This window comes from Dipodomys merriami, unplaced genomic scaffold, assembly GCF_024711535.1.
Source record: "Dipodomys merriami isolate MVZ:Mamm:240054 unplaced genomic scaffold, mDipMer1.0.p SCAF_2, whole genome shotgun sequence".
NCBI lineage: Eukaryota > Metazoa > Chordata > Mammalia > Rodentia > Heteromyidae > Dipodomys > Dipodomys merriami.
Genome location: NW_027203381.1, coordinates 31,813,793 through 31,838,982, shown reverse-complemented (window position 1 = coordinate 31,838,982; position 25,190 = coordinate 31,813,793). Strand labels below are relative to the sequence as shown.

Genomic DNA, 25,190 nt, shown 5'->3' with positions numbered 1-25,190 from the left:
TTTCCAATCCTGGGGCTTGAACATAGGGTCTGGGCACTGTCCTTAGGCTTCTTTTGCTCAAGGTTAGCACTCTACCACTTGAGCTTAGAGCTACTTCCAACCTTTTCTGTTTATGTTATACTGAGGAATCAAGCCCAGGGCTTCATGCATGCTAGGCAAGCACTCTACCACTAAGCCACCTTCCCAGCCCAGAAATTATGATTTTCAGAACTGCCGTCTTACTTGAAAAACAAGCACTTTGAAGGACCACCATCTAGTCTTATTTTATGGATCTAAATGCTTGTCACTGTCTACTGCCCACAACGACATCCTTTCCTTCTTACTATCTACGCAGAATAAGAATAAGTAACATGAAAGTATACAGTTGGGCTGGGAGGTAGCTCAGTGGTAGAACGCTTGCCTTGCATGCCTGAGGCCCTGGGTTCGATTCCTCAGCACCACATAAGCAAAAAGAAAAAAAGCCGGAAGTGGTGGTGTAGCTCAAGAGGTACAGTGCTAGCCTTGAGCTGAAGAGCTGAAGGCCAGCACCCAAGCCCAGAGTTCAGGCCCCCACGACCAAACCTCCCCCCCAAAAAAGTATACAGTATATGAAGGGATATAAGAGACTTTCTTCTCACTTGTGTATAGCTTTTTATTAGGTGTTTCTTCCCTAGTACCATTACATAACTACAGGTATTAAAAATTGGCCCTGGATCTATAAAAATATATGCTTAATTTTTTAAGCATCCAAGCTCATTGTTTTGATACCATTACCAAAACATATGATTCTAGATTATGTTAAAAATTCCTTTCCTACCTGAGTACCGGTAGCCCATGTCTATAATTGTAGTTACTCAGGTGGCTGGGACCTAAAGGATCAAGGTTCAAAGTCAGTCCAGGAAGAAAAATATATAAGACTCTCTCTCCAAAATAATTAGCAAAAAGCCAGACTATGAGAACCTGAGTTCAAATCCCAGAACTACCACCCCCCAAAATCATTTCCTAACTGGGCACGGGTGACTCACACCTGTAATCCTAGCTACTCAGGAGGCTGAGAGCTGAGGATTGTGGTTCACAGCCAGCCTGGGCAGGAAAGTCTTATCTCCAATTAACCAGGAGAAAACTGGAAGTGGAGCTTGGGCTCAAGTGGGAGATCACTGGCCTTGAGCTGAATTGCTCAGGGACAGCACCCAGGCCCAGAGGTCAAGCCCCACCACCGACAAAACAACAAAAATTCATTTCCTAACTTCCTGCTGATGTTCATTCCAAACCCAAGATTGGGTTAGTTTATAACATTTTCTCTCTGAAAACTTCACTTCTTTTTTTGTTTTGAATAATCTTCAGACTTCTAGATCAATAATCTGTAATGCTCACCCAGAGCATTTCTCTCAGTTTATCTGTACAAGGATACTGTGTTTATTATTCAGCTTACTTCTGCTGCCTAAATGATACAATACTTAAAAGCCTCTCCATGCTGAAATTTACCTAAATTTGGGGCTATCATGTGGTAGGCGCTTAACAACATTAGTAAATATTAGAGAACTGAATAAACAAATTAATGACAAGCTATGAAACACAGGATCCAGTGTGATTTTCTATATAAAAAGAGGTTAAGATCTCAAGGCTGTGAATCTCAGTACCTATAACTGCTTCTCCTACCCTTGTACTGTAAACACGGAATGTCAAAGAAAATGAAGCCCTAAGATAAACATACGTATTTTCCTGGATCAAGATTTACATTGTTACTTTAGGAAAACACACACACACACACACACACACACACACACACACACACACACACACACACACACACACACACACACACACACACACACACACACACCACACACTCTCATAAAATAACATCAATCATATAGTAGATTTTGAGAGCTTGCATCAATTTCAAAGATAAAATATGGATCTAGAAGGATCTCTGGGGTGGATCATAGATTTTCTTAGAACCTCCCTGGGGTGTAAGTGCCCATGCTTTTGCTCCTAGAATCTTCAGGCTCATAAATGACAGCACTGTAGAAGCACATGAGGACAAAGAAAAACCAAAGTTCCCATGGCTCTAAGCAACTTAGGGCTTAAATATGACCTCCCTTTCCCCTTATCATTTGGAAGGAGAGACAACTACCATTCCACATCATCTCCAACTCTTCTCACCTTCTCTTTTTCCTCTTTGCAGATCAGTGTCTGCACTCTCAGATTCCCTTTTCCATATGTCAAACAAGACCTTCAACTAACTCATCTTTTGCTGCCCTAGACTGATTCTTCAATCTGGGGTATGTATTCTCAGCAAAGCTAATATTTAACTAGGATTCACCATCACAGCTAGAAAAGAAACAGTTTCCAGAGCCCCAACTTTCAAATGCACTATCAGAACCATTCTGCTGGGGCATGACTGTCATGCAAGAACATCCCTCCAGAGGTGACTGTGACTAATAGAAGCTGCCATAACTAATTCTCCCTCCTCACAATGGTCCTCACCCACTACATGAGTTGCACTACCTTCCTCAGATGTTTCTAAAATGTAGGAGCCAGGAATGCAAAGACCCCTAGGGGATGTACAAAAGAGTCAAAGTATCTGGTCTGTAAGTCAGGTATTTCCAGTTCTTTGTTTACAAAAAACAAAAACAAAAAGCAAAGAAACAGCCAAGCAAGGGTGCTGGTGGCTCATTGCCTATAGTCAAAGCCACTCAGGAAGCTGAGATCTAATGATTGAAGTTTGAAGCCAGTCAGGCAGAAAAGTCCCTGTGAGATTATTATCTTCAATTAACCACTCAAAAGACAGAAGTGGTGCTAAAAATGGTAGAGTGCTAGCCTTGAGCAAAAGAGCTCAGGGACAGCACCCAGACCCTGAGTTCAAGCCCCACAAACAACAACAAAAACACTAAAAAATGTTCAAGTACAAAAAAAGCCTATGGTGAAAGAAATACAAAATTCTACATTTTAATTTATATACTTTTTTTCTTGGTTAGAGAAAGAATGAAAGAGTGATCAATAATTCACTTTCAACTATAAAAATATTCTGCATTGGAACATTATCTTATATAAGGAAAAGGAAATGGAAAACAAAATTTAGGATATACGGAGATATAAAATTTTAAAATGTTAAAGAATTTATTTCTAGGAATAATTTATACTAGGAATAATTTATACTAGGAATAATTTATACTAGGAATCACATACAGATTTCACTTGTTTTTCTGTGATATAACAATATGATTTAGAATGTCAATATTTGATAATTAATATAAAAAGTTACATCCTTCGCAACTATTTAAACCTAAAATGAAAACTTTGGTAAATAAATAGTTTCACAGAATTTTTTATAAACTACAGAAAACAAAAACGTTGGAAAACATTGCTCTAGATCTTCAGACTCTTCCAAGATAAAATAATGAGAAATAAAAATAGCTTTTCTCATCGACTCTGTTTTGACTGTGGACTGTTGGAAGGAGAGTGAAAATTTGTAGTCTTTATGTTCTTTTCTTAGTCCTGAACAAATCTGTTGCACTTGATCCTACAGACAACAATTTATAAGACTGAGGTAAGGTTGGCTGATGAGATGACTCTCATCAAATATCCCAAGAATAGCTGCTATAGTTCCTTTCTTTGTGTTCTCCATAAGAACTCATGTGCAAATATTCATGAAAGCTCACTAATTTTGTATTTATCTTGTCATACAAAGATAAATTTCACTATTGGACATGTAAATTCAAAAAGCATCTAAGCAGCATTTCAGAAGTAGAGAAATGCAAAAAATTAAGTTCTTCAAATATTGTACAGTTAATATTTTTAACAATAAGCACATCAAGAAATTACTGCAATGGACACATATGCATACCCTAATGCCTCCACAACTCCAGTTATTTCTTTTGTTCTCTAATTCTTTCTCCAAACCTGTAACTTCTCTTCTCTGTTGGCTCTTTGCGCTGGAAAGCAGAAAGTCAACTAAATATGATGAAGACACCAAAAGGTAATTTGATGTCCACACTGTTCTAAAAATACTGACTTTCTGGTCCTCCATCTCTGAGAGAGAGAGAAAGGCTATATAGAGCTACTCCTCTTTAGGATGATGAGGTAGTACAGCTTGAGTAAAGGGTCAGTCTTCAAAGGCACAAAGTTGCCTGGACATCCTACTTCACCACTAACTGAGTTTTTCATTCCATTTCTCTGAATCTCAGCTCCCTCAGGTTCCCACAATAAGGTGGCTCAAGATCTAAGACAATATAGATCAAGCACGTGGAAAAAAAACTGGCCCATAGTAGGTATCCAATTATCAAGTTATGAGCTTAGGATTTTAATGTGCTTCCATGATAGCTAAAAATTTATCAATAGCTTCCTCTTGGCATAATGTCAACTGCTGGCATGTTGTTTAATTTCTTCCTAGTCTCTTTTAAAACAAGTGATTTGGAAAATGACTACCTTTCATGTCTAAGTATAGGGTGTGTGTGTGCAATGTGTGTATAAGTATACCCACAGAACTAAAACTGGCAAAATACACACACACACACACACACACACAAAGAGGACAAGGACTCTACGAAACTTGAGATTCTACTGATATCATTTAAAAATATAGCAGCATGCCCTTAACCTTTTCTAAACACTAGTATGAAACATGTTTAAAAATAAGCAAAGAATCTATGATTGGTTCTTTAAAAGTCCACCCAAATTAGATTCTTAAGAAAACATGATGTTAGATGAAGTGAGCAAATATTTAAAAACTAGATTCCTAAAAATGTAAGGATGTGGTCAGAGTGGTACTCTCACAATGCCTAAGTTAGTGTAAATAACTCTCTAAATCAACAGCAATGTATACCAAGATTTTAAAAAGACTTGCATATGCATTCAGCAAGGTAGGAATACACTAGAACCACAATAAATAAGTATATGTACAAGAGGTTCACTGTATCATAATTTACAACAGGAGACAAGGAAGCTATTTAATATTCATTAATAAAGACTGGATGTAGTTCAGCTATCCCTACAAATATACATCTACTAAAAACACAAAAAAGTATTGAAAGGATTGCTAAGTGGGATTGTTAAGAGAAAAATATATAAAGAAAAAAAGAGAAAATATATATAAAGAAGTATTTAGCTGATTATGGATTTGGGTGAGCTCTGGTAATGTTCAAATAAAATAAACAAAAAAATTTTACAACAGAGAACTGGAATGACACAGAGTGATGAAAATTCTTAGCAGGGCTTGAAAGGACACAGTGTTAAAATCAGAACCCACGTCCTAATTTTAAAAAACAGAGTGGGATGAGTGAATTGCTGAATCAGGTATTTTTCATGAATGGTAGGGATGAGAAAGTGGAAAATAAAACTAAGAGTTATGTCTGAAGCTGATATTGAGCCTCTTTAAAAAAACTTTCAGTCTGATGAGGCTTTTGAATGACATTTATACCACATTCATCAATGCTCTCTTGCTTAGCTAAGAAGTCTTGGCAGAATATTCAGAGATGAGAGAAGGTCTGGAAAGGTGAGGACTCAAAACCTGCCAATATATACACTTTTTTCATAGTGGAAGAAGAAATGAAACACATGCACGCACACACATACACACTCAGGCCTGCAGATGCATACTTAATGCACAAAATACTTTTCCCACTCACATTCTAAGCAGACTGCCTCAACCTATCTATCTTCCTCTGGACTCCTCAGCTACTATCATAACTTGTAGATTACTTCCAGCTCCCACCATGACCCACACTACACAAGGATAGCAAGTTGTCTGTCATCTGTCAGGAACTTTCCAGCACTTCTTTCTCACATGAGTGCTTCAAATACATAACCCAATACCACAGATAAGAAATGAAATAAAAACGTCTTTGGACAGTTACACATCTTGTGTCACACTCTTATAGCCCAGAAAACAACGAAATTACACAAGTACTTGGGACTCAAAACATCTTTCGGTTCACTGATATTTTAACTTGACCTGTGTGTGGTCACAGTTCTCTCTACCTGCCTGCCTGCCTGCCTCCCTTGCCTGCAATCCTGGGGCCTGATATCCCAGAGCAGGTCAGGTTCCTTTTTGCAAACAGTCTAAAATCGTCCCCGTCCAAACCCCACTGAGGTGGTGAAAATAAAACACGATGTAAATAGCCGATTTCTTGTCACAACTCTCTAACTGAAAGGTGTCCTCTCGCTTGACCTGCACATCTGCACATTTGTTTGTAGATGTCATACTACATAGAGCATTCAGGTTGGAGAGATGTTTGGTTTCTGTTAGTTTCAGGAAATATAGGTGTTTCTTGGTTCTGTTGCATATACATGCACATAGTGACCTATTTTTTTTTAAATGTCCAGGCTGGAAATGTGCTCAGCTAATCATTAACCTTCAGCATACCATCACTTCTGCTAAAGACATTTTCTAACACATAGCCTGAAATTACTTTCAGTTGGGTTAAACAAAACAGACAAGCTGTAATAAAAGATGTCTGAGAAATATGATCCCTTTCACTGGTCACCCAGGAGCTTTTCCTCTTAAATCTGCAGCTTTAGGGGTTAGAGAGAGAGCACAGAAAACACGATGCCGTGCAGAGCACAATTATTTTCCCTAAGAAAGTTGCCGGAGATAACTCTTCAGGGTTTCCCAGGTTGAGTAATTCTTGCAGGCGGCTGGGGAGGGGCGGCTTGGGTCCGAGATCACTATCTGCAGAGGTTTCCCTCGTGTTATTTTTTCAAGGGATTCTTTATTATTGTTAAATTACACTCCAGGACTCCGATCTCCACCTCCGTTGGCTGCTGCTTGGAGGAGAGTCGAGAGCAACGCGCCAGGGCTGCGGCAGCCGCACCGGCCAACTCCGGGGGCCCCAGGGCCGGGGAAGGGGGGGGGCGCGGACAGCCCACTCCCCACCGGTCCCGGCGATCCCGCCCTCCCGAGCCCCCCGCGCGCGCGCACACCCGGGCCGAGACGGAGATCGGCGCCCGCCGGTCCTGCGCCCGCCCGGGACTCACCGCTGTCCAGCCGCGCGATCTGGGGCAGCCGGTAAGTGCTGACCAGCAGGTCGAGCGGCACGGCCACCGAGCTCCACTTCACATCCTTGAGGCTGCAGCCCAGCGAGGGCGCCGGGTCCATCTTCCCCGCCTCCGCCGGGCGGTCCCGCGCTCCCCCGGCCGGCCGGCCGCCGGCACCAGCGCGCCTCGGCGGCCGCCACTACCTCGCGCTCGCGAACTGGGGCGCGCGGGAGGCGCCGGGCAGCCCCAGCCGCGGGCAGCCGAGGGGGGCGCGGCGGCTGAAGCGGCCGGCGCCCGGCTCAGCCGCCTCGGCGGGGCATGGCTGAGGGCGCCCCGTGCGCCCCTCAAGCCCGGAGAGGACTCGGAGCAGCCTCGCGTCCGCGGGCGGCGGCGACGGCGGCGGCCGGGGTGGCTGCGGCGACTCCCGCTCCGCCTCCTCCTCTGGCCCCGGGTCTGCAGCTGCGGCAGCCGCCCGCTCGCCTCCTCCTCCTCTTCCCCCTCCTTCCCTCCGCCTCGAGCGTGTGAGGAGGAGCCGCGGGTCTGAGAAACGCCATAGCACCGCTCCCAGCACTGACTAATCAGCAAGGTGCGAGCAACGCCTGCGCAGCTCGGGGAGACGCCGCCCCCACCCCCGCCCCCGCCCCCGCCTCCCTGGCGCCGCCGACCCCGCCCACTGCTCCGCCCACAGTCACGGGCCCGCCCACCGCCCCAGGCCACGCCCCACCTCCCCGAAGCTCCCGCCCGGCGACCCGCGGGACTCGGCGCGACGCCGGCTTTTGGCTTCGCCTGCTGGCGCCAGCCGCTCCGCGCGCTCCGCAAGCTTTAGCTCTCGCTCCCCCATCCGACCGCTCCGGCGCCCTGCAGCCAAGCCTCGCCCGGCGCCGTCGCGTGCGTGATTCCCGTCCTGCGCCAGGCCCTTTCCCGGACTCCTGGAGTGCAGATCGAGCTCCCTGCATCTCAGTCGTGCACTGTCCTCTCCGACTCCCACCCTGCAGTGGGTACCTAGTAATGGGACGCCAAAGAAAGCTTCCGGTGCTTCCTCTGGCCTCCCCGGTTGCTCGGGTTTCAAGAAGAGGCCCCGGAGAGTGCCACCGGAGCTCCCAGGAGCATTCCCCCAGTCCTACAACTCCACAAAGGAAGTTAACATCTCTTTGATTGCTAGGCAGAATGGGGAAGGTGGTGGATGATCAACACCCCATTCCCACACATCTCCAAAACTGGATGCCTTCATTATGTGACCTGCTGCCTGGGACTGCGGAGATGAGGTCACCCACTGCCACAGAGGAAAAGGGAACATGGAGGTTTCTGGAATCCCAGTGGAATGGGCTGTTTCCTCTTGTCTTTCCCACATAGTTTTTTCACTCTTAGAGACTGGAAGAGTTTAAGTCTGACTTCCACAGATGACAGTGACTAAGATGCATTGTACTCACAAACTGACATGTTGTACAACTACTTGAAGATTAAATAATAAGATTAATAATATAATAAAAGACTGGGGTAATTCCCTTGTTCTAGATGTATTACCCACGTATTAGGTGATTGCAGAAAATTACACCACTCTTGGATCTCCTTGCAAATCCATTCTTTGTTTTCCCTGATAAATGCTTGCCAGAGTTTGGTGCTTCTGGCTCATGCCTGTAATCTTAGCTACTCAGGAGAGTGAGATCTAAGGATGGGATGGCGGTTGGAAGCCTGAAATTCTTGAGACTCATCTCCAATTAACCACCAGAAAACTGGAAGTGGAACTGGCTCAAGTGGTGGAACAGTACCCAGGCCTGAAGTTCAAGCTCCACTACAGACCAAAGTCAGGAGGCGGGGAAGGTAGCTGAGACATTCCTGGGTTTTAAAGATTTTTTTTTTTAAGTATGAGGTTAAAGTAACAAATGTGTGATTACTGAAGCAAAGTTGTTTATCAGTTCTTTTTTGTTCAACATACATTCTGTGCTCAATGCTTTTTTTCTGATAATTGATAAGGCCAAACACTTCACTTGCTTGGCCAACCCCTGAGGACTTGAAAAGATCTCACCACCTTGGAGTAGTCGGGCTTAAAAGCTCTCATAGAATTTGAAGAAAAACAGAGATTCCTTCACCCACCTTCCTGATCCTCTCATTTGAAAGCATCAGAAAGTTCTTCTGAGTTTTGTACAATTTATATTAATATTTTTATCTTGAAAAAAGGTAAGTAGTCTGCCAAGTATATTAAAAATCAGAAGCTCTGATTTTTTTTCACATCTACAAGTGTGTTTGAGAACCATAAAGAGCTGAGCACCAGCTAACAATTCTTTCTAAATAGCTAACCATTTCTAAAAATAAAGTTGAGACTCCAAAATGACACAGGAAGCATTTAAGATTGGGCAAGGTCAGAGATCCTTCAACCAGTGAATAGATTGTAAATCCTTATATAGCAAACGGAGTTTCAGAAAAATAACTTTTTGCTATTCTTCTATCTTCTATAAAAGCTTCAGATAATATGAGAAGTAATTCCCTTTCACAAAAAGGATCAGTGCTTTAATGACCTAAAGATAAAATGAAAGTAAAAGATTAATGTAGTTAACTTTTTTTAAAAAAATCAATAAAGTTCTTACATTAGATTTAGTTTGATTGCTGACCTGGCAGAAAAGGTTTCATCTTAATCGTAAGCATACAAGAGAAGAAATTTAAATGAGCAGCAAATTCTTAGCAAGCCTCCTCTCTTGGTGGAACTTTTAAAGTAAGATCTTGCTTGTGAGGGTTAGAAAGCTTTGATTACACTATAAAAATCACATCAACTCAGAAAAATAAGCTTTCAATCTGACTAAATTGTACTTCCAAATATGTTTTTCTGAAGACAATTGGACTAATGGAAACAGTAAACATATAGTAAAAGCATAACCATCAGTTGGATGGATGCTATACTTTAAATCTTAAATATCTCCCCCAAAGTCCATGTTTAAGTCACATTCCCAAGATGGCTACTTGGAGATGGTGGCATCTTTAAGAGGAAGGGCCTACTACTGGGAGGTCTTTGCATTAATTGTTAGGCAGAATGAAAAAAGCCAAAACATCTAACACCAAAAGGTGGTGGATGATCAACACCCTATTTCCCTTCTCCAGAACAAAAGAATGATCAACCAGTTTAGCTATGTAGGGGTAATCTTGAAGGGAATAGTAGGACCTTGGCTTCTTCCCCTTCCTTTTTTTTTTTTTTTTTTGTTCTATTGGTTCTTATGAGTTGAAGTTTTGTTCCATCATGCATTCCTGTCATGCTATGCTGCCCAACACTGACCAAAAAGCAAAGAGGCCATGGACTAGAACTTCCAAAACTGTAAGCCAACTGCAAGTTTATCATCTTAGGTATTCATCATACTAGTAGAAAGCTGACTAGCATAATAGTAACACTTAGAGGATTTTGCAGTTTTACAAAAAGTAATGGCCAAGAAAAGCTCTCTGTAAGGCAAATGCTGATGTTCCTGGTCCCTTGATCCTGCGGAATGCCTTTCTAAAGCTGAGATTTGGGGGAGGGGGGAGCAGCATATTCTGGTGATTTAAAAAAAATATTGACTCTCAGGCTGGGGATTTAGCCCAGCAGAAGGGTGCCCGCCCAGCGCGCGCAAGGTCCTGGGTTCGGTTCTCAGTTCTGGGGAAAAAAAAATTGACTCAGTCACCTAAGTGTGATTAGTATGCATTTAAAATAATGCCTGATAGGTACATAGAAAGTAGTTTACAATCACAGGTTAAGAATCTATCCAAAATGTTTGGGGCCAAAAATGTTTTGGATCTCACATTTTTTTAAACTTTAGAACATTTGCATTTACATACTGGGGTATCTTAGGACATAAAACTGAATTTTAAACATGATATCCATGTGTCTCAGACACATGGCTTGAATGTAATGTGTGTGTGTGTGTGTGTGTGTGTGTGTGTGTGTGTGTGTGTGTGTGTGTGTGTGTGTGTGTGTGTGTGTATGCTGAGCATTGAACTCAGGGCTTCACACATTCTAAGTTTGAACTGTACCTCCAGGCTGTCCTTCCAGCCTCCTGAAGGTAATTGTGCACATAATTTTTAATGTGTCTGTTTTGACTGTGATCTATCTTGTGAGGTCAGAGGTGGAATTTCCCACTTGTAGCATTCTGTCAGTGCACAAAAAGTTTCAGATTTGGGACATTTCTATTGCTATTTTTAGATTGTGAATGTTCAACCTGTATGATTAAAAGAACTATTGGCTTTGACTGGGTCAAAGTTTAAAGATAAAGAGGTAAATTCAAATTTAAAGATATGATTTGATTTTTAGAAGAAGAGTTATATAAGACAGAGAATAGAAGAACATTCCTCTAAAAGAAAAACCCAGCTACAGAAATTCACTTCTCAAATCTAAACGCTGTGGGATTAAGTATTGTATAGTGAGCCAGCTTGTCACATGGAAGATACAGACAGTGGTCATGGTATCACTTTAATTGCTAAAGAAGCTACCACTTTTCATAAGCTCAAGGGTGACTAAGGCATATAAGATACTGTGGGACAGACATATCCCATCTTCCTAACTCTGAGACTACTATTTATACAAACATAATTTGTTAATCCCTGCATTATCAGCTTTGCAACATAAACATATTACATGTTGGTGGAAATCATATTTAATGTCTGATACACATTGTAGGCTAATGGTGAAGTGGGTATCAAAGTTCACAGTCTTAGTGGTTTTCTAGAATTCCAGAATCTTTTTCTTTGATCAATTAATTTCCACGCTACAGCCAGAGTCAACCTAAAAGTCATTCCCTGGGCATCAAAAACATACTCAGTATCTTTATCTTCATTGTCTATAAATAAACTGTAAAGTCCTTCGCCTGGCATAAAAGGTTCTTCCATTAAATGTCTGGGTTGCCCTATGCAACCTGCATTTTATTGGCTGCTTTCCAACACCATAGGATTCACTAGTACAACCTTCTTACAGTGGCTTTTCATACCATACTGCTCCGTGCCCTTGCCATGATGTCTTCTCAACTTAGAAGGCCTTTTCTCATACTACAAAATGTATATTTCTCTGTTATTCTATGATACCATTTCACCTAGCAATGACCCCTTGAACCATGCTCATTGAACCATGATTTATTCATCTATTTTTATGTCAGCTAACACTACTAATCACCAGTTACCTGTGGCCCCACAAAATATATTTATTTATCTGTTTATTTTTAATTGTTATTGTTATTAAATGGTAATATACATAGGGGGTACAGTTTTATAAGTCAGGTAATGAGTACATTTCTGTTTTGGACATTGTCACCCCTTCCCTCCCTCCATCCCAATTTTTCCCTCCTATTCCTATACACAAGTTGTATAGTTCATTTTCAACATAGTGTCTGCTGAGTGCCACTGCTACATTTGTTCACCCTTTATCTCTCCATTTCTGTGCCCTCCTTTTCCTTCCCAAAGAGAGATAAATGAACAAAACAAAAGAAAACAAAAGCAACAGCAAAGAAAAAAACCACTTCTATATCCTGGAATTCATTTAGAGAAACACTGTTTTTTGTTGTTGTTGTTGTTGTTGTTTGTCAGTCGTGGGACTTGAGCTCTGGGCCTAGGTGCTATTCCTTAGCTCTTCAGCTCAAGGCTAGCACTCTACCACTTGAGCCACAGCGCCACTTCTGGCTTTTTCTGTTTATGTGGTGCTGAGGAATTGAACCTAGGGCCTCATGCATGCGAGGCAAGCACTCTACCACTGATCCACCTTCCCAGCCCGAGAAATACTATTTTATATAATCATAAGCATACAGGCATTGCACCTTTGTGCTCCTATCCTAAAAGTATCCTCCTTTCATCTCACTGTGCATGGCTGCCTAGAGTATAATTTATCATGTCCCAGTATATTTTAGATCTAGCTTCTACGTATGAGAAAAAAACATGTGCTTATTTTTTTTGTGTCACTAAGCTTGGCTTACCCTACTTAACACGACTTGTTCTAGGTCTATCCATTTCCCTGCAAATGACATTATATTATTCTTTCTAATGGCTATATGAAATTCCATTGTGTATTGGTATCACTTTTTGATTCACTCATTTGTTGTATGCATCTAGGCAGTTTCCCTAACTTGGCTTTTGTGAATAGTGCAGCAGTGGACATCGATGTACAAGTTCACCTGTTTCTTCACTTCCTGTTCCCATCCCTGGCACAGGGAAAGTACTCAATTAATGTTTGTTGGATTAAATAATCAATGGACTAAGTCATTTTTTTACTCTGTTGTATCATAGGTCATGCTATTTATCCCTTCATTAAAAACAACTCATCAAGTTTAGATACTTTCATTAATAAGTTCCAGCCCCATAAAAATAATATTTTTTATCAGATTGCTACCTCAGTATTTTTATTCAACCAAAAATTTGAATTTTTTTAAATAAAGTTCACCAAACTGGAAATGATACTTCTTGACTAACAATTGCAACACTTGTGGAACCTGTTAGTCTACTTACTGTTTGTTAGCTTATTTGTGGTGTCCTTTACTAGGACATTGCTCCTACAAAGGGCATATTTATTATCTTAAAGCATCCCTTGCTACTATATATACTATATATACACATATACATGTATATATATTTGTGCATATATCTTTAGTGAGTACATATGCATAGATATGCATGTATATACTTGTATATAAAAAGATGACATAAAAAGATGACATTAGGGGCTGGAAGTTGGCTCAGAGGTAGAGCGCTTGCCTTGCATGCCTGAGGCCCTGGGTTCGATTCCTCAGCACCACATAAGAAAAAAGCCGGAAGTGGCGCTGTAGCTCAAGGGGTAGAGCGCTCGCCTTGAGGTGAAGAGCTGAGGGACAGCGCCCAGGCCCAGAGTTCAGGCCCCACGACCAGACCCCCCCCAAAAAAAAGACATTAAAAGATCATAAGTTTATAAGAAGTATAGCCCATATGGGCACTTTCTGAAATTTACTTTGTCATTTATTCCTGTCTTGCTTTTGATAGAGGGCATACCTTTAAACAACAACAACAACAGCAAAATAAGACAAAACAAAACAAAACAAAAAACTGGTGCTTGAACACAGGGCCTTATGCTTGTTAGCAGGCACCTCCACCACTAGGAAAATGGTTTTCTTCCATAGCTTGTTGGAGAAGGGCAGATCTTCCAGTGCCAAAAGAAGAATATGACTATTACTATTAAGGGAAAAAATACACAAATTGCAAATTGGATCTTATGGGAAAGTGTTTGCTTTCAAACAAAGCATACAAAATGTTGCTCTAAAAAGACATATCACACTGCAGTCCAGTATCAGTATATACATAATATGTAAGGAAAACAAAATTTTACAAAATGATACATATTTTTGCATCTTTATATATCCTGAGTTTTTTCAAAAAGTTATAAAATGATATATATATTTTATATATATATAATGTATACTGAATCCTAAGGTACTTTTTTTCACCAGTCTGGGGACCTATTTTGGAGCCTTAAGCAGGCTAGGCAAAACCAACACCACTGGGCCGTACGACTAGCCTTACTCTGATCTGATCTTTCAACATATTCTTTTTTAAGTTTTTAAACATTAGTTGTGATTCACTCACTTTGTTCCATAACACATAATGGGTCATAACTTCCATTGAAAATACTATGTTAGGGCTAAGAAGGTAGCTCAGTGGTAGAGTGCTTGCCTCACATGCATGAGGCCTGGGGTTCAATTCTTCAGCACTACATAAGGAGAAAAAGCCGGAAGTGGCTAGTGGTAGAGCACTAGCCTTGAGGTGAAGGGCTTAGGGACAGTGCCCAGGCCCAGAGTTCAGGCCCCACAACCAACAAAATAAATAAATAAATAAATAAAAATAAAGTACTACTGTACATGACCGTTCCTTTTGTGCATTAAATAGTTAAAAGTTCCTCAAAACATTATTGTAAAAGTTATAGGGATTTGTAAATTTCAAGAACAGTCAAAATGGAGTTCCAGGAAGATGGCGGAGGAGAAGCTGGAGGCTAAACAAGCTCTCACATAGAAAGCAGTTTTAGTGTTCAGTGAACAGTCCTAAGCCAGAGAATCACACCAAGTGTGCAATCACAGTACAGAGGGTTAGGCCAGAGAGGGAAAATCCAGGCAAGGAGACAGCTCTGAGCGCTTGCCAGCAGCCGCAGCTGCAGCTGGGGTGGCAGCAGTGGCGGCAGCCGTAGCCGCCATACCTGCAACACAGAGAGTCCGGGACAAAGGCGCCAGACGCTGCGGGAGAGTGGATTCTACTCAACACCAGCAAGAACTGACAAGGAGCAGATATCTTCATCCTGCAGGTCGCAGACCAGAGACGACCCAGAAACCAAGACTCCGGCAGTGTGAGTAGAAGCCTGACATCCTCACTCCTTCTCAGGGAGCAGAGGAGGGAAGGCCACCCCTCTCCCCCCACTACCGGAGATCTCCATTTTTGATACTGACTAAGGCCTGGCTGAGCAGCTAGCTCCAACTCAGGCCTTGGAAGAAAACTAGAGTCATTTAGCAGGTGACAGGAACCTAACCTGACCTGCCAGGCTCAGCTCCACCCAGAGAAAAGTCACCTAGCCTGGGCTGCCAGCCCCAGGAGTGGCTTTCTTCACTGGGTAAACAGAGCCAGAGGCTGCCCCTCCCTACAGTAGCCTGGACAATCAATGGAAATTCAGTAAACATAAACCCTGAGAATGGCTCCAGGCTGGGCTCTATGAGTGTCTCACAAGCTAGCTCCTCAGGGAAAAGCTACTGTTTGCTGAAAGGCCTCAATGCTACCCAGAACCTAGCCTCCTTACAGCATCTGCAAACTAGAGGAAACAGCCATCTCCCTCTTTTGTAATACTCAGAGCAGATCCCCCTCCCATTGAACTACCTTGGAAGGAAGATCACAAAATCCTGGGTAAAGCAGAGCATTTTTCTGCCTGCTCAAACAAACTGACTTAAGAAACCAACCAAGCCCCAGGAAAATCAAACACCACAAACAGACCAGAGACTCCAACAAGAGACTGGTTACGGACACAAGGGAGATACAGAATCTTCCCATCCCCTCCCCCCCCATCAAAGAACTCTTTTTTTTTTGTACCTTTTCTGAAAAAATTTTTTCTCTAAAACTTTTTTTAAAATTTTTAACTTAAAAAAATTTTGTTTTCTATTAACGTTTTTTTTCTTCCTCTTATAATTTTTATTTTAGGGTATATGTGTGTGTGCTTTTTTCTTTTTTTAAATTTTTTTTGTTTAGCTCTACTAAATTTTGATCCTTTTTTCTTTCTTTCTCATTCTTTTCACCTTTTCTTCTCTTTCATTCTTCTTTGCGTGACTTAATTGCTGTTCTGCTCATCCTCAGATATACCCGTAGTCGATTATTAGACCTTATCCCTAATTGTGTACACACTTAATCCAGAAATTTATTACTCAATTCAAAACCTCTTAGACTTAAACTCCTGAATAGCAGTACTACCTCTTTATACCTATAATATTTTAAGCATCTTTATTTTTAAGTTTTTCACATCTCCTTTATATCGCTCCCCTTCTCCCATTCTATCCACATTCTTCTCTGAATATTTCATTTTTAAATTTGCATAAGTTTTAAGTGTTGTACTTTTTTAATTTTAATTTTTGCTTTTCTATTTTTTCTTGTCTTTTTTTCTTTCTCTGTCTTCTTCTTTTTTTTCTTTATATATGTCATTTATTCAGAACTTATTATTCACCAGACAATTGTTTTCAATGCCAAACATATTATTTCACTTAACCCTCAAAATTATCCAATGGAAATGTTGTTATTAGGTTCATTTTCATAGATTAGCAACTGAGGTGCAGACAGGATGTAAGGCTTATTCAAAGGCATACAAGTAAAAGTTAAGGCAGAAAAACAAAGGTACAATGATATTGTGTTCTTTGCTCTTAGTTTTTTTGGGGGGGTTATCTTTCTTTTTCTTTTATTTTTCTTTTTATTTTTTTTATTTTATTTCTGAACATACTGTACAGAGGGGTTACAATTACATGGGCCAGATAATGCGTACATTTCTTACCAAGCATTGCAGCCTCCTCCTTTTGTTTACCCTTCACGTCCCTTCCCAGCCTCCCCCCTCCCCCCCAATCCCATTCCTTCTCCTTCCCCCCCATTCCCCCCTCCCCTGCACCGACGTTGTAAAGCTTGTTTTGGACATGACAACTTGTACTTCTCATTGTTGCAACAGGTCCACCTGTATCCTTAAACAACTGGTTTTTCCCCATCTCCTCCTCAAGTTATACTGACATCAAATATAGTGAAAGCAGGGGTTATACTGTGGGGGAGGGACATACAAAGCAACAAAGAGATAATCTTATAAATGCGTTAGAAACACATGCATGAAAGAAAAAAAACATTCAAATACATATCTAAGGGTTCATTTTCCTGACATCACATTATCTGACCTTTTCCTCTTGACTCATACATATACTAGATATTGCAAATAAGGGAAACCATGGGACCTATGTTTCTTTGGGCCTGGCTTACTTCACTTGATATAATTTTTTCCAAGTTTTTCCATTTCCTAACAAATGGGGCAATGTCATTCTTTCTGATGGACACATAGAATTCCATTGTGTATATATACCACATTTTCTTGATCCATTCATCTACTGAGGGGCATCTGGGTTGGTTCCATATCTTAGCTATGGTAAATAATGCTGCAATAAACATTGTTGTGCTGGTAGCTTTAGTGTGGTCTTGTTTGTAAACATTTGGGTAAATGCCCAAAAGTGGGATTGCTGGGTCATAGGGGAGATTTATGTGAAGTCTTTTGAGGAACCTCCATACTGCTTTCCAAAGTGGTTGAACAAGTTTACATTCCCACCAACAATGAAGTAAGGTTCCTTTCTGTCCACATCCCCTCCAGCATCTGTTGTTGTTAGAGTTCTTGATTTTTGCCGTTCTAACTGGGGTGAGGTGATATCTCAATGTTGTTTTGATTTGCATTTCTTTTATGGCTAGGGATGTTGAACATTTCTTCATGTGTCTATTGGCCATCCTTCTTTCTTCTTCAGAGAAGTTTCTCTTTAAGTCTTTTGCCCACTTATTTATTGGGCATCTGTCTTCTTTTTTTTCTCTCTCTACTTTCATTCTATGCAACCTATTTCCCGCTTTGAGATTAGGACTTAGTTAACTCTCCCTCTGCCTTTCCACATCCCTCTATTCCTATTTTACCCACATGTCTCCCTAAATCTAATAATTTCTGGTTTGCCAAATTCTTCTTTGCAGTTCGTAGCCCATCAATACATAGTTGTTTGATGTTGAATAGATATATATGTTGAACTAGATTGTATCTGCAGACTTTTGACTGTGCAACTACAGACTTTGGTTGATGCTTGCCTTAAGATCGTGTTCTAACATAAAACTGGTGTTACTTTCATCCCAAATGGGCAGAACAAGCTGGAAAAACACAAGAAAAATGGAAAGTCCAGGCATCTTAACTCCCATTCATGATAATCAGGGGTCAGAACAGATAATGAATAATCCAGAGGAGAGTTCCCAAATAGCTCTACAAATACTGCTGGTAAACATGGTAATTGAAAAGATTGAAAACCTGTAAAGGACTCTGTATGAGTGTGATAGGGAGAGAGAGGAGGCAAACCAAAGTTTAATACAGGAATATCATGAGCGTGAGGAAGCTACTCAAAAAGTGATACAGGAATTGCGTGAGCAGTTTGAGAACACTCAAAGAGAAATAAAAGAATGGCATGAGCAGGCTGAGATCAGTCAAAGAGAAAGTCAGGAATGGCGTGAGCAGGCTGAGAACACTCAAAGAGAACTACAGGAATTGCGTGAATGTGAGGAAGCTAATCAAAGAGTAATACAGGAATCGAGAGAGCAAGAGGAGAATACACAAAAATCACTAAATGGATTCATGGAATCCGTTAACAGAGAGCTGAAAGAAGTCAGGGAGACCACAAAGGCAATGCTGAATGGAACCCAACAGAAGGAATGGGAGTCCAAGGAAACCATAACCAATCAACTAAGTGACTTGAGAATAAACACTGAACACCAAATTAAGGAAGTAAAGAAGTTCATACAAGATCTAAAACAAAGCTCCAAAAAAGAATTTGAAGCCATCAAAGCTGAACAATTAGAAGGAAGAGAAATAAAAAACAAAGTAGAGAGTCTTGACAGTAGGTTAGACCATGCAGAAGATTGAATCTCGGGGAGTGAAGACAGCCTAGATATTATAGAGAAAGAACATACAACCATCCAAGACAAATCCAAGAAATATGCTAGATCTATTCAACACTTGGAAGACACCATCAGAAGGCCTAATCTGAGGATAATAGGTGTAGAGGAGCACCTAGAGACAAAAGTTAATGGTCTAGGAAATTTGTTTAACAGGATCCTAGCAGAGAACTTCCCAAACATGTAAAAAGATAGGCCTACTCAGATACAAGAAGCTTTTAGAACTCTAAATAGACCAGACCAGAATAGGACATCCCACTGTCACATTATAATCCACACAGGATCAATTCAGACCAAGGAAAAGATTCTTAAATCTGTCAAAGAGAAAAGATCAATCACCTATAAAGGGAAACCAATTAGAATCACCTCAGATTTTTCAGCAGAGACAATCAAACGAAGAAGAGCCTGGAATGATGTATGCCATGCCCTAAAGACAAACAACTATCTACCAAGAATTCTGTACCCAGCTAAACTCTCCTTCATAACCGAAGGTCAAATAAAAACCTTCCATAGCAAAGAAAACTTGAAACAATATATCTCCACCAAACCAGCCCTACAAAAGATTCTTGAAAATGACCTACACATAGAAAACCAATGAGACCACAATAAAGGCCAAGAAACCACACCCAAACTGAGAATCCAAGAACCATAGGAAGAACCCAGTTGCCACAGCCGCCAAGAAGGTGGATAAAATGGCAGAAACTCCCAAATACCTCTCAGTCCTATCTCTCAACATTAACAGACTTAACTCTCCAATTAAGAAACATAGACTGTTTAGTTGGATTAAAAAGCAAGATCCTTCTATCCGCTGCCTTCAGGAGTCACATCTTGCCCATAAAAACAAACACATTTTGAAAGTGAAAGGCTGGAAAAAAATCTACCAAGCAAATGGCTCCCATAAACAGGTGGGAGTTGCAATCCTAATATCAGATAAAATAGACTTCAAATTAAAATTCGTGAGAAGAGATAAAGACGGTCGCTGCATACTAATTAAGGGATCTCTCCTTCAGGAGGATATTACAATTCTAAATATCTATTCGCCAAACAACAGAGCACCCAAATTTATCCAAGAAACACTACTTTCCCTCAAATACCACATAGATCCAAAGACATTAATTGTTGGGGACTTTAACACACCACTTTCCCCACTAAATAGATCAACTCGGCAAAAACTCAACAGAGAAACCGCAGATCTAAACAACTGCATAGATCAACTAGATTTAACAGACATCTACCGAATATTTCACCCAGCAGCATCAGAATACACGTTTTTCTCAGCAGCACATGGAACATTTTCCAAAATAGACCACATTTTAGGCCACAAAGCAAACTTGTCCAAATTCAGAAACATTGAAGTTATACCTTGCATTCTCTCAGACCACAAGGGAATAAAATTAGAACTCAACACCAAAAGCCACCAAAGAAAGTCTTGTAACACATGGAGGCTGAACAACACACTGCTGAATCATGAGTGGGTCATGGAAGAGATTAGAAAGGAAATTCAAATGTTCATGCTATTCAACAAAAATGAGCACACAAATTACCAGCTCCTCTGGGACACAGCAAAGGCAGTACTCAGAGGCAAGTTTATAGCTCTGAGTTCCTACATCAACAAATTGGAGACATCTGAACCTCCTTGAAAAAGAGCAGAAAGATAAACCCCAATCCAGTAGATGGAAATAAATAATTAAAATTAAATCAATTAAATGAATTAGAATCCAAAAATCTATAGAAAGAATCAACAAAACAAAGAGTTGGTTCTTCGAAAAAATTAACAAAATTGATAGACCCTTAGCAAATCTTATCAGAAAAAGAAGAGAACACACCCAAGTAAATAAACTCAGAGATGAGAATGGAAACATCACCACAGAAACAACTAAGATTCAGAACATTATAAGGGAATACTTCTCAAACCTTTATGCTAATAAGTTTGAGAACTTGGCAGAAATGGGCCTTTTCCTAGCAAATATTGACATGCTGAAACTAAGCCAAGATGAGTTAAACCATCATAACAGGCCCATATCAAGCATTGAAATAGAAACAGCAATAAGAGACCTCCCATCTAAGAAAAGCCCAGGACCAGATGTTTTACAGTGGAATTCTACCAGGCCTTCAAATTAGAGCTCACACCAATACTCCTTCAACTCTTCAATGAAATTGAAAGAGAAAGTTCACTACTGAACTCATTCTATGAAGCCATCATAACCCTCATCCCAAAACCAGGCAGGGACTCATCAAAGAAGGAGAACTATAGACCCATTTTTTTTGATGCACATTGATGCAAAACTTCTCAACAAAATTCTGGCCAATCGACTTCAACAATTCATCCAAAAAATCATACACCATGATCAAACAGCATTCATTTCAGGGATGCGAATCTGGTTCAATATACACAAATCAATTAATATAATTAATCACATCAACAAGAGCAAGGATAAGAACCACATGGTTATCTCAATAGATGCAGAAAAAGCATTTGACAAGATCCAACACCCCTTTATGATGAAGGTTCTGGAAAAATTAGGAATCCATGGAACATTCCTCAATACAATAAAGGCTGTATATGACAAACCTACAGCCAGCATTATACTTAATGGTGAAAAACTAAAGCCATTTCCTTTTAACTCAGGAGCGAGACAAGGATGCCCACTCTCTCCACTTCTCTTCAATCTAGTATTAGAATGCCTAACTACAGCAATAAGACAAGATACAAACATAAAGGGGATCCAAATAGGGAAAGAAGAAATAAAACTCTCCCTCTTTGCAGATGATGTGATCTTATATTTAAAGAATCCCACAGATTCCACTCCCAAATTACTCAAGCTGATTTAAAACTTTGGCAAAGTAGCAGGGTATAAAATTAACCCTCAAAAATCAATGGCTTTTCTGTATGCCAACAATGAGAAAAATGTGGCTGAAATTAGGAAAGCAACTCCATTCTTAATAGCCCCACAAAAAATAAAATACCTAGGAATTAACTTAACCAAAGAAGTGAAGGACCTCTATGATGAAAACTTTAAAAACTTGAAAAAGGAAATCATAACAGAACTTAGAAAGTGGAAAACCTCCCATGCTCCTGGATTGGAAAGATCAACATCGTGAAAATGACAATACTTCCCAAGGCTATCTACAAAGTCAATGCAATAACTATCAAAATTCCAACCTCATTCTTGAAGGAAATAGAAGAGGCAATCCAAAATTTCATATGGAACAATAAAAGACCCAAAATAGCAAAACAATCCTCAACAGAAAGAACAGTGCTGGAGGAATGTCAATACCAAATTTCAAACTCTACTATAAAGCCATAGTAATCAAAACAGCTTGGTACTGGCACAAGAACATACCTCAGGACCAATGGAATAGAATTGAAAATCCAGAAATGAACTTATAGACCTATAGCCATCTAATCTTTGATAAGGGAGCTAAAAAAATAGAATGGAAGAAAGACAGCCTCTTCAGTAAATGGTGCTGGCAAAACTGGTTAACTACTTGTAGAAAACTAAAACTAGATCCTTATATATCACCCTGCACCAGAATCAACTCCAAATGGATCAAAGACCTCGGAGTCAAAGCTGACACTCTAAAAACATTACAGGATGGAATAGGAGAAACCCTAAGTCTTGTTGGCACAGGCCGAAATTTTCTTAATAGAGACCCAGAAACACAACAAATAAAAGAAACATTGGACAAATAGGACTGCATGAAGTTGCAGAGCTTCTGCATGGCAAAGGACATAGCTAGCAAGATCAATAGAAAGCCCACAGATTGAGAGAAGATCTTCACTAGCCATACAACGGACAAGGGTCTCATATCTAAAATATACTTGGAACTCAAAAAATTAAATCCCTGAATAACAAATCTTCAAAGAAACAACTGCTCAATAAATAAGTGGCTAAAGACTTAAAGAGAAACCTCTCTGAAGAAGAAAGAAGGATGGCCAATAGACACATGAAGAAATGCTCAACCTCCCTAGCCATAAAAGAAATGCAAATCAAAACAACACTGAGATACCACCTCACCCCAGTTAGAATGGCTATAATCAAGAACTCTAATAACAACAGATGCTGGAGGGGATGTGGACAGAAGGGAACCTTACTTCATTGTTGTGGGAGTGTAAACTTGTTCAGCCACTTTGGAAAGCAGTATGGAGGTTCCTCAAAAGACTCCACATAGAGCTCCCCTATGACCCAGCAATCCCATTTTTGGGCATTTACCCAAATGATCACAAACAAGACCACACTAAAGCTACCAGCACAACTATGTTTATTGCAGCATTATTTACTATAGCTAAGACATGGAACCAACCCAGATGCCCCTAAGTAGATGAATGGATCAAGAAAATGTGGTATATATATACAATGGAATTCTATGTGTCCATCAGAAAGAATGATATTGCCCCATTTGTTAGGAAATGGAAAGGCTTGGAAAAAATTATATTAAGTGAAATAAGCCAGGCCCAAAGAAACATAGGTCTCATGGTTTCACTTATTTGCAATAACTAATATATGTCTGAGTCAAGCAGAAAAGGTCAGATAAGTTGATGTTAGGGAAATGAACCCTAGAATATGTATTCAAATGTTTTTTTTTTCTTTCGTGCAATTATTTCCAACACATTTATAAGATTATTTCTTTGTTGCTTTTTATGTCCCTCCCCCACAGTATAACCCCTACTTTCACTGTATTTGATGTCGGTATAATTTGTGGAGGGGAAGGGGAAAAACAAATCGTTTAAATAAGGATACAGGTGGACCCATTGCAACAATGAGTTTACAAGTTGTTATGTTGAAAACGAACTTTACATCTTTGGTGAGGGGGTGGGGGGGTGAGGATTTGGGGGGGGGAGGGGGAGGATGGGAAGGGATGGGAAGGGAAAACAAAGGAGGAGGCTACAATGCTTGATAAGAAATGTACTCATTATCTTGCCCATATGATTGTAACCCCTCTATTCAGTATTTTCACAATAAAAAAAATTGAAAAAAAAGAACAGTCAAAATAAAAGGTAAATGATATAATGTATTTAGTGAGCTTACAAAAATTATATGTATATTTCATATAATAAGCATAAGTAAAAATTGTTCATTTGGTTTTGTTACACACAAAATAATAATTCATATTATTAAGCATTTATTAGGGCCCCAAATCTTCCCAGAGAGCATACAAGTTTGTTATTCTGATGATATGAAACTTCAAAAGGAGTTTTAATGTCAGAGGCAATTAGAGATGGCTCCCAGTTTTAAGTCTCTCCCTGGAAAGATAATGAGATCACAGTTTCCTGCCAACAAATCCTCTGAAGAAAGACCATCCTATATGTTATTTGAGTTATGTATTCTGAGCCTTCTATTGCAACAATTGTTCAAAAAGAAAGGTTAAAAGAAAGGTAAAGAAGGTTGTCATGATGCTTAACTCTTCTGAACATCTCGCTACACCTGTGCAAACAGGCCAAAATATTTCCTCCCTGACCATTTTCATGATTCATTATTCAGATTCTTGGTCAATGAAGATAAGAGAGTATCATATTAATTTACATAGAATTGCTTAAGATCATACTTAACTTCTCCAATAGACTTTCTGTTGATTCCCAAATCTGCATCTTAAGGAGATCATGCCATACTCCCATTTCCGAAGCCAAATTTCCCCAACCATATGTTTTATTTTTATTTATCTTATTTTTGTGTATCGGGGATCAATGTGGTGCTTTAAATGTCATTAATTATTTTTATTTTTATCTTTTTTTTTTTTTTTTTTGGTCATGGGCCTGGAACTCAGAGCTTGGTTGCTGTCCCTGAGCTTTTCTGCTCAAGGGTATCACTCTACCACTTTGAGTCTGAGATCTGAGGATCACGGTTGAAAGCCAGCCCAGGGAAGGAAAGTCCATGAGACTCTTTATATATACATACATACATACATATATATATATATATATATATATATATATACACACATACATACATACATACTTTTTTGTTTTTTTGTAAAGATACTGTACAAAGGGGTTACAGTTACATGAGTAAGGTAATGAGTGCATTTCAGTTCGAGCATTGTTACCTCCTCCTTTGTTTTTCCCCTACCATCCC

At 40.1% G+C, this 25,190-nt stretch overlaps 1 protein-coding gene across 1 annotated transcript in view; it reads right to left on the bottom strand.

The window, feature by feature from the left end:
- The window catches only part of Garem1 (GRB2 associated regulator of MAPK1 subtype 1), a 176,009-nt gene extending 168,806 nt beyond the window's left edge, over window positions 1–7,203 (bottom strand). The window contains exon 1 of the mRNA XM_070029371.1: window positions 6,958–7,203. Coding sequence (XP_069885472.1) covers window positions 6,958–7,078 — 121 coding nt within the window. The 5' untranslated portion in view covers window positions 7,079–7,203. The remainder of the gene's footprint in view (window positions 1–6,957) is intronic.
- Between the last annotated feature and the right edge of the window lie 17,987 nt (window positions 7,204–25,190).